Below are 14,663 nucleotides of genomic sequence, written 5' to 3' on the forward strand. Positions count from 1 at the left end.
AACAGCAGTTTGGAGGCATGCCTCACATCTTGCTGCTAAAAGTCACTGCAGCAGAAGCTTGAAATACTAGGAAACCCCACATTAGAACAATATGGAGGGCTACCTCTCACTTCAAGTCCTATTGCTCCAGCCTACCTTGGTTGCAGCATAGGTTAAGGATAGCTTGTCTCCTATAATATTGACAATGCTGGAGATGTTGACGATATTCCCTTTTGTTTTTCGGAGGTAAGGCAGAGCGTACTGCAAATGGAAAAAATAGGAGAAACTGAGATGGAAGAACAACATTTCAAATTTGTCCACATTGATTGAATCTACATATAGCTCACCCACCTCTATAACGGGATAGAGTGAGATAGGTTTAGGTTGTCATGTTTTGAGTTATTCAATCATTTATTCCCTTTGTATTTTGGGATGTGTATGTGGGGACATCATCCAGGTGTTGATGATGGTGATAATTATGAAACTCCTTCATGGTTCTACCACGAAGATCATGGATCTGATGTTAGATCATGGTGATAATTATGAAACTCCTTCATGGTTCTACCACGAAGATCATGGATCTGATGTTATATAATGCAGGTTCTTGTAAATTTCTTGATATTACTTACCTTAGATGCTAAGAAGTAGCTGACAGTATTGATTTCCATGATGTCGCGGAATTCTTGTGCAGTGAAATCATCAATTGTTTTGTAAGGGGGATCTGTGGGCAGGTGGATATAAAAAAGCAGAGATTTTCACAGGTAAGATCAAGACTAATGTCCCATCTCTTTGTTTATTGTACTTAAACAAAGAAGGCACTATTTGCACTAAACCACGATTTATATATGGGATTAAAATAAATCATGATTAAGTCCTATCATTACAATCTATTTGTAAGGACAACTATAAAGGAACTACTGAAGATAAGTTCCATAAATGTGAAAGGATGTTCCTCTTGACCAAGTCCAAAGGCACACTCAGAAGGATAAGACAAGACAGCTGGCACTAACTGACTATGAATTTGAACAGAGAACCATCAAGTTCCACTTTCCACCTTCCTACTCAGATTCAGCAGTGGTCTTGAGCAAAACACTCTGCCTGTGTCTAGATTTCAGTGCATCTAATATCTCACTAAGCCTAAAGACATCTAATTGAAATAATTGGGTGTTCTTTCCATAGCACATTTCCTTCTCTCTGCTGTTTGTCTTGCATTTATTTCTGGAGTGTAAACCCCAAGGACATTGATGTGTCCTCTCATAATTTTATATCACACAAAGAATATAGATGACAATGTAAAAATAAAAGACAAAAGGAACATGTCCACTTTTGCAAATATCATGGCTTCAAGACTTAAAGACTTCTTACAAGACTGGATTGGTGAAGAACAAACAGGCTTCCTCCCAAATAGAAATTTAAAAGAAAATATCAGAACAATTTTAGACTTAATTGACTTATGATAAAAAATAACCAAAAGGAATTGGCCTTACTAGCAATTGACGCAGAGAAAGCCTTTGATAACCTCAATTGGGACTTTTTTAAATTATTAATACAAGAACTTGATATGGGCTTTCATTTCAGCAACGCTATCTCAGCAATTTATAAAAAACAGTCTGCAAGAATAATCATTAATGGCCAAAAATCAGATAAAATAACAATAGGGAAGGGCACCCGACAAGGTTGCCCATTATCCCCACTAATATTCATATTGGCCTTGGAAGTTTTAATGAAAAATATAAGAGAAGATAACAAAATTAAAGGAACAAAGATTGGAAAATATGAATACAAAGTCCGGGCCTTCGCAGATGATGTCATAGGAATTATAGAGGACCCAAGCGAAAATATGTATAGTTGGCTACAAAAAATAGAGGAATTTGGGAGAGTGGCAGGATTTAAATTAAATAGGAAAAAAACAATGATTCTCACTAAAAACAGACAGAAGAAAGAAAGAAGAGTTAAATGAGAAGACTGGAATCAAGGTAATTTCAAAAATCAAATATTTAGGTATTTGGATAACCGCAAAGAATTCTCAACTACTGACAAATAATTACGAGTGTCTCTGGAAAGAGGTCAAAAGGGACTTGATGAAATGGAGCCACTTCAATCTCTCATTATTAGGAAGAATCTCCCTGATAAAGATGAATGTTCTGCCGAGACTAATGTTCCTATTCCAAAACCTGGCTATCATAAGAAATGTGAAAAAAATTAAAGAATGGACAAAAGAGCTATTAAAGTTTGTTTGGAAAGGTAAAAAACCTAGGATAAATCAGGTAATTTTGACGGACAAAAAAAACAGAGGAGGATTTGGCTTTCCTGATTTGAAATTGTATCATGACGCATGCGCTTTAATATGGGTGAAAGATTGGATTACCCTGGAAAAGGAAAAAATCTTAACGCTGGAGGGACATGACCTTAGGGTAGGATGGAATGCATACACTTGGTATGACAGAGTGAAAAAAGAAAAAGGTTTTGGAAATCACTTTGTAAGATCCTCTTTATTGAGAGTTTGGAGCAAATACAAAAATTATTTCTATACCAAAACGCCGATGTGGGTGTCAGCCATGGAAGCGAATCAAAGGAGACTTCTTGGTTGGATCAGATGGCCAACATATAAAGACATTTTAATCAAGAATACTACAGATATAAAATCTCATGAAGAATTGAAACAAAAATTTAAAAATGTATCATGGCTGCACTACTTACAGATCAGAGAGCATTATAACCAGGATAAGAAAATAGGATTTAGCATCACCGAATCCTTTTGGGATAAAATCCTTCTTTCGCAAAAGAAAGTAATCACAAAAATCTATAATAAATTATTAGATTGGGCAACAGTGGAAGAAGGAGTCAAAAATGTATGATTCAATGGGCAGAAAACATAAGGAGACCAATCAATTTAAGTGAATGGGAACTGATTTGGAATAAAAAGTTAAAATATACTTATGCGTCCGATCTTAAAGAAAACTGACTCAAGATGTTTCATCGATGGTACATGACGCCAATCAAACTATCCAAAATGTATAAAAATGTTGACATGAACTGTTGGAAGTGTTTGGAACATGATGGAAGTTTTTTCCATTTATGGTGGACGTGTAAAATATCTTCAAAATACTGGACAAGAATTCACGAGGAATTACAAAAATTATTTAAAAGAACCTTTCCAAAGAAACCAGAATATTATCTTCTAGGATTACTAGACAAGGACTTGACCCTAACAAAAAATGAAGATATCCTATTTACGTATTTATCGACGGCAGCAAGGTTAGCCTTTGCAAAAACATGGAAATTACAGGAAATACCAGATTTGGACACTTGGAGAAATAGAATAAAGGAGATAAAAGACATGGACCAATTAACTTTTCTACTTAGAAAGAATTCGGGAAACCCTATAAAACAAACAGACTGGGAATTAGTAGAAAACTATTTCAGAAGATTGAAGAATTAATAGAATATTAATCTTTGGAGAAGAATTAGGGTCAGAAGGACAAAGAATAACTTTAGATGAAAGAAATAATAAATCTCTACCCACAAAGGATTAAAGGAAGTCTTTTTACATATATTTTTATATATATTTTTAGTGGTTTTTCTTTTTCTTTTTTTTGTGGGTGTGTACATGTATATGTGTATGTATGTAGCTATATACATACTCCGCTCCAGTTTTTTGGTTTTTTTGTTTTTTTTTCGTTTTTTTCTTTTTCTCTATCCTCTTTCCTTCCCTTCCCTTTTCACTTTCTGTTCTATACCTATAATTGTTCCCACTCTTTCACTGTTTAAATTACTTAATAAAAATTAATTTAAAAAAAAGGAACATGTCCACTAATTGCTACAAGCTCAGGTGGTGGGGAAGAGAGGGCCTTCTTGGTGATGGCTCCCCGGCTCTGGAACACCTTCCCCAGAAAGATTAGACAGGCCCCACACTATTAACCTTCAGGAAAGAGTTAAAAGCATGGCAATGAAACAGGCTTTTGAAAATGGCTAAATGGTTGAACATCAAACATTGAATGGAAAAATACAACAAAAATATCTTAAACTGACTCTAACTAGGACAGTGTTTTGGGTAGTTTTAATGGTAACACATTGTAAGTATTGTGTGTTGATGTATTTTATCTTATTTATATACAATGTCTTTGTTGTCTATTATAGTTTGATTAATCGTTGTAATTGGCTACTGTTGGTCGTGTATTTAATTTGAAAAATCTATTTGTTTAACCACGGTATGTATTCTGTGATTTTATACTGTTGTGAGCCGCTCTGAGTCCCTGAGGGGAGAGAGAGCAGGATATAAATAAAGCTATTATTTTTATTTTTATTACAGTTGTCAAATAAATATAAATGATGGCCTTGCACGTAAGTTAACATTAAAATCTCAACCTGTGCATTTCATTCACAGCCCTGCTCCTGGCCTTTAACACATCCCAAAAATTCCCCAGGCCCCATTGTTCCAGTATGTCCTTCCCTGCCAGGGTTTTAGAAACGACTCACGGACTCCAACATTGTTCACCAGGCAGTCAAGGCATCCATAATATTCAATGGTTACAGCAACCAGATTCTGTGAAAAGGGACAAGGTTAGTAAAACGGGAGAAGTAAAGCAGGGGAGATGCTTAGCAAGACAAAATACAATTCATATGAGTTTACACCTCTGAGCTGTCAGGGTGACCATCCATAATGCACACTTTGAAGATACAACTTCCACCATCTCCAGCAAGGGTAGGCACAATCAGCGATAGTGTACGGAAGGCATGCACAACTTCTCAATAGAAAGAGACCGACATTAGGAAGGCTAAGCCTCTTGGGGCTACAATTTTTTTTCCGTGTCAGGAGCAACTTGAGTCACTTCTGGAGTGAGAGAATTGGCCGTCTGCAAGGACGTTGCCCAGGGGACGCCCAGATGTCTTGATGTTTTACCATCCTTGTGGGAGGCTTCTCTCATGTCCCTACATGGAGCTGGAGCTGATAGAGGGAGCTCATCCGCACTCTCCCTGGGTGGGATTCAAACCTGGCAGCTTTCAGCTACAAATACGTTTTCAGCACTTCACTTCCCAAGTAAGGTATAATTAATGATTCATTAGGTTTGTTGCTGTTGTGTACCTTCAAGTTTTTTGAAAGGCTGTTGAGAGAAAATGATCCCAGAAAAAGTGGTTTCTTCAGTCTGATGCCTTAACCCAGGTCTAGTTGAAGGATATGAGGAGAAACAATCCCAGAAAAAGTGGTTTCTTAACACTGATGCCTTAAAAATGACAGAATGGGGAGCCTTGGAAGTTCCCCAATGGGTTGGATCTTCCCAGAGTGAAAAAGGATCTTTCAGCTGCTGGATCAAAAAATGGAATTTTGCTCACCCAAATTTGGGAGCCTCCCAAAAAATGGATGGGTGGGGGAGGAGGGAGGGAGGGAGGGAGGGAGGGAGGGAGGGAGAGAGAGAGAGAGAGAGAGAGAGAGAGAGAGAGAGAGAGAGAGAGAGAGAGAGAGAGAGAGAGAGAGAAATGGACACTGAAAATGGCACAGGGTTTAACCAAATTGCACACCCCTATAGAAGATGCCATGGTGTAATGGTATGGATGATTTTACTCTGGAAACCAGGGATAGATTCCCTCTTGGCCATGGAAAGTCACTGGGTGACCTTGGGTGAGCCACACAATCTCATCCCCAGAAACTTGAAAGCACAATGCCACAAAGAAGTTCTCCCAAACCAGCACCTTTCCCCACAGGGTCCCTGCCTACCTGAATAGCTTCTTCGCAGCGAACATCGCAGATCTGAAAGTGAGCTTCCCCAGCAGCCCCACAATCATGTAGTTCCTGCTCAATCGCCTTCCCCTGTTTTTCTGCAAAGATAGTTGCAAAGAGAGTTGTGGGGAGTTTGGAGGACAGTTACAGCTCCAGGCGATGAAAGGGTAACAGCAAGATAATACTGCCTCCTAGGAGCTTGTCTTTGAGATGATGTACCATTCAGCCATTCAGTCAATGGCTCTCCTTCAGTTGAGATTAATTGACATGATGCAGGTCACTATTTGAGGCCATACTTGCAACCAATGTGAATTTGAGGCACGGAGTCTCAAACTGGACACAGATCTAACAGTTACCCATAACTACTCTTTATACTAAGATTAACCCATCATCCCATTTGGCTATATGTTCCAACCACCTGCTGAATATCCCCAAAGGGTGAGTAGAAATTGTTGCATTTAGTGTCAGGAAAACAATCCGTCCCACACAGCACTAAACTTAAGGTCCAGCTGCAGTTCCCTTGAAGACAAAATAACACCAGTAGGCTTATACAAAAGAAAATACATTACTCTTTCCAGGACATAAAAATAAAACAGACTTCTTCAAACATAGCAGAAAATAGAGTCATTCAGTATGCAAAATAAAATACAGCTTATTTCAGCTTTGCGAACTTATATACAAAACAAGTGGTCCTTCCCAGAGTGCATAGTACCTACAATCTGCAGGGAAAACAGAGCTCAGCACCCACAGCAAGAGTTTGTAAAGAGCTCCAAAGTATACTGTAACCTCTGTTGTTAAACCCTACTGATTGTAGTAAGAGAAATCACCTGCCTTTATTGACACATGCAATGCACCTGCATGTGGATTATTTCTTACTTTACACACATATATCTGTGATAATCTTAGTGCTGATCCTCATGAAAACTTACCCAGTTTTCTATATACCTTAACAGAAATTGTGCAGTTGTCCAGATGTTTTTGCCATAGTCATAGCAGTTCGATACCACTTTAACTACCATAGCTCTATATCAGGCATGGGCAAACGTCAGCCCTCCAGGTGTTTTGGACTTCAACTCCCACAATTCCTAACAGCCTACTGGTTGTTAGGAATTGTGAGAGTTGAAGTCCAAAACAACTGGAGGGCTGAAGTTTGCCCATACCTGCTCTATACTATGGGATGCTGGGACTTGTAGGTTGGTGAAATACAGTAGAGGCTCGCTTATCCAACACAAACCGGGCGGCAGAACATTGGATAAGTGAAAATGTTGGATAATAAGGAGAGATTAAGGAAATGCCTATTAAACGTCAAATTAAGCACTAAAACATGTTTTACAACAAATCGACAGAAAAAGCTGTTTAATACACTGTACAGTTATGTAGTAATTACTGCATTTACGAATTCAGCACCAAAACATTGCAATGTATTGAAAACATCGACTATAAAAACATCAACTACTAAAAGGCGGACTGTTGGATAATACAAAACGTTGGATAAGCGAAGGTTGGTACAATTCTGTACTAGAGAATTTTAGAACTAGAATATTAAACTGTTTAATCTGTCCAAACATTAAACCCCTGGATTCTACATGGAAAATTTTTTTTGCAGGAAAGCAGCTCCACCTGGTGTTGGAAATTGGGACTGCAAGGGAAGCAAGAAAAGCCTTCAAAGAATTGCATTAAGTTCTTGTTGAGTTAGGGACACAGAGCCTCTGCAAAAATGGGAAAACTCCAAATAGAAATGATTTTTTTAAAAACTACAAGAACACTTCTTTAGGAATCTCTAGGTTCTTCGAGACAATTCCCAGAAAGACTATATTCATTAAACCAAGGAAAAGCATTTTTAATCGTGTCAGAAGCGACTTGCAAGTTGCTTCTGATGTAAGAGAATTGGCCATCTACAGAGACGTTGCCCACGGGACGCCCAGATGTGCTTGCTGGGAGGCTTCTCTCATGTCCCCGCAAGCTAGAGCTGACAGATGGGAGATCACCCTGTCTCACAAATTTGAACTGGCAACCTTCAGGTCAGCAACCCAACCTTCAGGTCAGCAGTTCAGTCGGCACAAAAGTTTAACCCATTGCACCAACGCAATGGAAAAGCATATGTGGAGGGCCCACTGTATTATTGTAGTACACATAATATGGTCCAAGTTTCACACCCAGATCAACTTTCTAGTCCATACAGCAGTAGTTCTCATCCTGTGGGTCCCCAGATGTTTTGGCCTACAACACCCAGAAATCCCAGCCAGTTTACCAGCTGTTAGGATTTCTGGGAGTTGAATGCCAAAATATCTGGGGACCCACATGTTGAGAACCACTGCCAAATCACACACACACACACACACACACACACACACATACAAATCAGAATTTTTCAGTGGTAAAGAAGAAAGTATTCCCTGAAATACAAAGAAAATATTGGTTTTGCAATGCGAACACATGCTGGGAAATGGGTGGTCACTTCCGTCTTGATAGGATTCTTTTAGAACTATACAAATGACAAAAATTCAACCAATTCAGCATTCTCATCCTTGCACCTCTCAGATTAACATGACCTTTTTAATTTCTATTACAAGTACAAGAAAGAAATTACTGATTCTGACTTTCATCTGTCTATATCAGGATTGAAGAACTGATGGCTTATCAGATATTATTGAACTTTCAAGTCCTAGCAGCCTTCATCATCACACCCAAAAATCAGAATGGGTGAATGGTGCAATCCAGAAATGGGTAAAAACTTATCAGAAATGTACACCAAGAACATTGCATTCCCCGATTTACATACTCCTATCTCATCTTCCTTCCAGGAAAGAATAGCTACAACTCCGGGCTGTAGAAAGTTCACATTTCCTTTAGATTAATCAACCTAATATGAAAGATTGAGAACAAGACAGTGAATGAACTCTTTCGTAATGTTTAGGTATTAAGGGGGGGAATCTCACCTTCACATTCTGGGGCACAGAAAACCACTTTGGCTCCTTGGAAAACTGGGAAGGAAAAGAAGGAGAGTAAATGAATGCCAGACAAAATCTAACAACTCTGTTAACACCTGCATATTAATGGAATAAAAACAAAACAATTGGATTGTATCAAATATTCCATTACACATTGAGCATCCTGAAATACTCCAAAATCCACATAAGTGTCTGAGTCAGTGACATTTTTGCTTTCTGATTATTCAATGTAAAGTAAAGGTAAAGATTTGACATTAAGTCTAGTGGTGTCCGACTCTGGGGGTTGGTGCTCATCTCCATTTCTAAGCCGAAGAGCCGGCATTGTCCGTAGACACCTCCAAGGTCATGTGGCCAGCATGACTGCATGGAGCACCGTTACCTTTCTGCCAGAGCAGTACCTATTGATCTACTCACATTTGCTTGTTTTCGAACTGCTTGGTTGGCAGAAGCTCATTCCTACACCAGCCAACTCCAATATGATGCCCAGTTGTGTTAGACCAGAACTCCCACCCACCAACCTCATGAAGGAAGGGAATGATGGGAAGTGTTGACCAACACATCTTCAGGATGTCATGTTCAGGGATAATGGGATGGGAATTATGTGGCATGCTATTAAATGAGACTGTCCAGCATTTCCTACCACTGTAGGCTCGGGCTGTGGCGCAGGCTGGAGAGCAGCTGCAATGAATCACTGCAATGAATCACTCTGACCAGGAGGTCATGAGTTCGAGGCCTGCTTGGAGCCTATGTTTGTTTGTCTTTGTTCTATGTTAAAAGGCATTGAATGTTTGCCTATATGTGTAATGTGATCTGCCCTGAGTCCCCTTCAGGGTGAGAAGGGCGGAATATAAATGCTGTAAATATATATATAAATAAATGTATGCCGAATAAATATGGTAATGATTTGTTTGCTGACAAATGCCTAAAATTAAAAAAAATGTACAGATTAATACCCCCACCCATTTAACTGCAACAATGTAATACTGGGTCAGACAAGTTACACTGGAGGGGAAATACCTTGTAAGGACGTAAAAAATGCTTTGAACTCTCTTTGGATTCCATCACCTCCACCCCTTACAACACAATAAAAGAGGTTGGGAAATAATTCTGCAGTTGTCAGATTAATAAGGAAATCCTACCAGTCCCCAGCAATAAATCAGTGGCTTTTTAGAATGGGAAAAACATTGTAGGTAGAACATTAGAGCAATGTCCTGATGAGAAGGTGTTGCCGAAGGATAATCCACAACTTTTGGGAGCTTCCTCCATTACAGTACACACAAACCGTGTAATGGTTTGAGTTAATATTTGATTTTAAAAAAACACATCCCGGCTCTGCCAAAAATGACTAGATGCAAAAAGGAGGGCAACGCCTAAATAGAATTGCACAAGACGCACAAAGTTTAGAAATGGGCTGTGTCTATCTTGTAACAACCTGCCAAGTTTACAACATTTTGTAGATCTTCAGCTACACACTGTAACCTACAGTATTCTTGTCTCAAGTATGGGCAAACTTTGGCCCTACGGGTGTTTTGGACTTCAACTCTTTTGTGTTGAGCTGATTTTCATACTGGGAGTGGGCTTCCTCTGTTACGTGCTCCCAAAGGTAACGACAGTAACGAAAGAACTGATGTAATGAAGGAAAACACAACTCTAATACCTATCAAAAAAGGCTCATTTCAAATATTAACACTTGTGTCTTGTGGAACTTTTGCCCCGCTTTTCATATATTTTGCTCTATGCATGCACATGTATGCATGAGTGCATGCCTGCCAAGCAGGTAATAAGAATATATCAACTGAGCATAACCGTATTCAAAAGGAAATGTTATCAGGCTATGATTGCAAACATGTCCACCACATTAAAAGTGTTAGTCTTTAAGGTGCCACAAAACTATTGTACTTTTTGATAATTATCTTGTTTACCCTGCATCTTTAATAATGTCACCTTGCTGGGTGAAATTCAACAGCTAATGCTCTCCCGGTTTTTTTCTCATTCAAACACAATAATAATCTGAGTGTGTTTGGTCAATCCAATCCAGAGTGTGGCTGGAAGTAAATTAAACTTCTCATTTTTATTCTGGCCGCATTTCCTGTTTTGATGGATCACTCCACCCATTTCCAAACCCATTTCCGCCTTTCAGCTTTTTAACCCTAAAAAAAGCCACATGACACACTTCCTGAGTCCCATCCACAGTCTAGCACTGAGCACTAAATTATTATTGGGTTGCTAAGAGTTTTCCAGTCTGTATGGCCATGTTCCAGAAGCATTTTCTCCTGACATTTCACCCACATCTATGGCAAATAACCTCAGAGGTTGTGAGGTCTGTTGGAAACTAGGCAGGTGGAGTTTATATATCTGTGGAAGATCCAGGGTGGAAGAAGGAACTCTTGTCTATTAGAGGCAAGTGTGAAGGTTGCAACTGGCCACCTTGATTAGCATTGAGTGGCCTTGCAGTTTCAAAGCTTGGCTGCTTACTGCCTGGGAGAATTCTTTGTTGGGAGGTGTTAGCTGGCCCATGAAAATGACTTAAGATGAGGACATACTGCAAGTCTTGTAGATTCAAAGCCTGGTTGCTTACTGCCTGGGGGAATCCTTTGTTGGGAGGTGTTAGCTGGCCCATGAAAATGACTTGAGATGAGAACATACTGCAAGTCTTGCAGATTCAAAGCCTGGCTGCTTCCTGCCTAGGGGAATCCTTTGTTGGGAAGTGTTAGCTTGCCCATGAAAATGAACAAAATCATGTTACCAATATTAAAAAAAACAACTCTAAAATCAGGATAGTAAATAAAGGACAACACTCAGAAAAAAGGGAATTCCAGACAGGAAACAATCTGGGTCAGCTAACACCTCCTCCCAACAAAGGATTCCCCCCAGGAAGAAAGCAGCCAGGCTTTAAAGCTGCAAGGCCATTCAAATGCTAATCAAGGTGGCCAATTGCAACATTCATACTTGCCTCCAACAGACAAGAGTTCTTTCTTCCACCCTGGACAATCCACAGATATATAAATCTCACTTGCCTAGTTTCTAACAGACCTCACAACCTCACTACTTTAAGATCACTTTACTTATGAACTAATAAAGCCTAAATTTAACTCTCGTCACTTAAAAAAATCTTCTCTTTCTGAACTCACCAAATTCTCTGACGATGCCTTCGCCAATGCCCCTGGTGGCCCCGGTTACTATCACCACCTTCCCCGGATACCGCAGCCCACTTGCCATTGCAACTCCCCTTGCACTTCTGCCTGACTGATCACTCTGGGTCCAGCTGATCTCTTAAATACACAGCAGCCCTATGTGGTTTCTTTCCCCCACTGCGCATGCTCACGCCTCCCACGGCTCACCGGGAAGTGGAGTCCAACATTCAATTGGCAGGTTCACCACCAGCACTTGCTGGAATGCTAAATAGCAGAGGAGTTTGACATATTATATTACTGTTTTTTTCTGGTCTTCATCTTGTGACAGAATGAGATCTCTTGGAGATCTTTCAATCTTAGCAAGGCCCCTTCTACACTGCCATATAACCCAGATTATTAAAGCAGGTTATCTGCTTTGAACTGGATTATATGAGCCAGTTCAAACCAAATAGTCTGGATTTTACATGGCAACGTAGAAGGAATCTCCTTGGGTCCACCCACAGAGTCATATAATCCAAAATATCAAGGCAGGTAATACACAATATCTGCTTTGAACTGGGTTATCTGAGTCCACACTGCTGTATAATCTAGTTCACATAATCTGGATTTTATATTGCAATGTAGAAGGGGCCTCATAGGGCCCTTCAACACAGCCATATATAACCCATAATATCAAGGCAGATAATCCACAATATCTGTTTTGAACTTGGTCATCTGAGTCCACACTGCCGTATAATCCAGTTCACATAATCTGGATTTTATATGACAGTGTAGAAGGGGCTGCATAGGGCCCGTCCACACAGCCATATAACCCAAAATATCAAGTCAGATAATCCACAATACCTGCTTCTAATGGAAGTATCTGAGTCCACACTACTATATAATCCAGTTCAATGTAGATTTTATATAGCTGTGTGGAAGGGGCCATATATTCCAGTTCAGAACAGATAATCTGGATTATATAGCAGTGTAAATCCAGCCTACATTGCCATTATACTGCAGATTACATGGCAATGCAGATTCAGGCTGGATCTACTCTGATATGTAATCCGGTTTCTGAATCCAAATCATTTGCTTTGAACTGGATTATGTGTGTCTACACTGCTATACAATCTGGTTCAGAGCAGATAATCAGGATTCAGAAACTGGATTATATGGCAGTGCAGGTAGGGCCTCATATAATCCTATTCAATGCAGTTCAGTCTGGATTATAAAACCAGGGCCCCTTCCACACAGCTGAATAAAATCTCATGTTATCTACTTTGAACGGGAATATATGGCAGTGTGGACTCAGATAACCCAGTTCAAAGTAAATATTATGGGATTTTCTGCCTTGATATTCTGCGTTATATGGCCGTGTGGAAGGGTCCTAGGTCTATACTGCCATATTACTCAGTTTCTGAATCCAAATAATCTGCTTTGAACTGGATTATATGAGTCCACACTGCCATATAATCCACTTCAAAGCAGATTATCTGGATTCAGAAACTGGATTATATGGCAGTGTAGTCTACACTGACCATATAATACAATTCGAATTGCATTCCAATGGCAATGTAGATAGGGCCATGCCATATCCCAACCATAACAATAACTTGCAAGGATGTTGTTACTCCCAGAAAGCAGGGGATGTCACTATTTCATGTGGATAGTCTGAAACATCTATATATATAAAAGAGTGATGGCATCACGGCGACTCACAAAACAACAAAAGTACAGGCCCCGCAACCTCGAAATTTTACAACACAACCCATCATCCATGCCTCCAGGTTGATACAACAAAAAGAAAAGAAAAACAAAGTACTAATTAGAGGGAGAGCAATAATTTTTTTATCCAATTGCTGCCAGTTTAGAGGGCTAATCTCTGCCCACTTCGTCTCCTAGCAACCAACTCCTAGCAAGCCAAGGGACAGCCAGGGTTCAGTTAGGGGACAGGCAGACTTAAGCTATCTAATTTGCACTGGATTATATGGCAGTGTAGACTCAAGGCCCTTCCACACAGCTATATAACCCATTTATAATCTTATATTATCTGCTTTGCACTGGATTATCTTGACTCCACACTGCCATATAATCCACTTCAGTATGCATTTTATACAGCTGTGAAGAAGGGTCCTCATATAATCCAGTTCTAAGCAGATAATATAAGATTATCAATATACAGTAGAGTCTCACTTATCCAACATAAACAGGCCGGCAGGATAAGTGAATATGTTGGATAATAAGGGATTAAGGAAAAGACTATTAAACATCAAATTAGGTAATCGTTATACAAATTAAGCACCAAAACATCATATTATACAGCAAATTTGACAGAAAAAGTAGTTCCATGCGCAGTAATGCTATGTAGTAATTACAGTAGAGTCTCACTTATCCAACACTCGCTTATCCAATGTTCTGGATTATCCAATGCATTTTTGTAGTCAATGCTTTCAATATATCATGATATTTTGGTGCTAAATTCATAAATACAGTAATTACTACATAGCATTACTGTGTATTGAACTACTTTTTCTGCCAAATTTGTTGTCTAACGTGATATTTTGGTGCTTCATTTGTAAAATCATAACCTAATTTGATGTTTAACAGGCTTTTCCTTAATGCCTCCTTATTATCCAACATATTCACTTATCCAATACTCTGCCAGCCCGTTTATGTTGGATAAGTGAGACTCTACTGTACTGTATTTACAAATTTACCACTATAATATCACAATGAATTTAAAACACTGACTACAAAAACATTGATTATGAAAAGGCAGACTGCGTTGGATAATCCAAAACATTGTATAAGTGAATGTTGGATAAGTGAGATTCTACTTTAATATGAAATAATTACTGGGATAGAATAATGCAGAACAATATACTCTCTAAAACCAGG

At 39.2% G+C, this 14,663-nt stretch overlaps 1 protein-coding gene across 1 annotated transcript in view; it reads right to left on the reverse strand.

Annotated features, from left to right (window-relative positions):
* LOC100563880 (17-beta-hydroxysteroid dehydrogenase 14) overlaps positions 1–11,961 on the reverse strand; it is an 18,416-nt gene extending 6,455 nt beyond the window's left edge. Inside the window, exons 1-6 of the mRNA XM_016996706.2 lie at positions 11,781–11,961; positions 8,638–8,682; positions 5,696–5,796; positions 4,459–4,525; positions 609–700; positions 136–240 (exon numbers count right to left, since the gene is read on the reverse strand). Of these exons, the coding sequence (XP_016852195.1) occupies positions 136–240; positions 609–700; positions 4,459–4,525; positions 5,696–5,796; positions 8,638–8,682; positions 11,781–11,868 (498 nt within the window). The 5' untranslated portion in view covers positions 11,869–11,961. The remainder of the gene's footprint in view (positions 1–135; positions 241–608; positions 701–4,458; positions 4,526–5,695; positions 5,797–8,637; positions 8,683–11,780) is intronic.
* Between the last annotated feature and the right edge of the window lie 2,702 nt (positions 11,962–14,663).

The sequence above is a fragment of the Anolis carolinensis genome, chromosome 6 (genome assembly GCF_035594765.1).
Source record: "Anolis carolinensis isolate JA03-04 chromosome 6, rAnoCar3.1.pri, whole genome shotgun sequence".
NCBI lineage: Eukaryota > Metazoa > Chordata > Lepidosauria > Squamata > Dactyloidae > Anolis > Anolis carolinensis.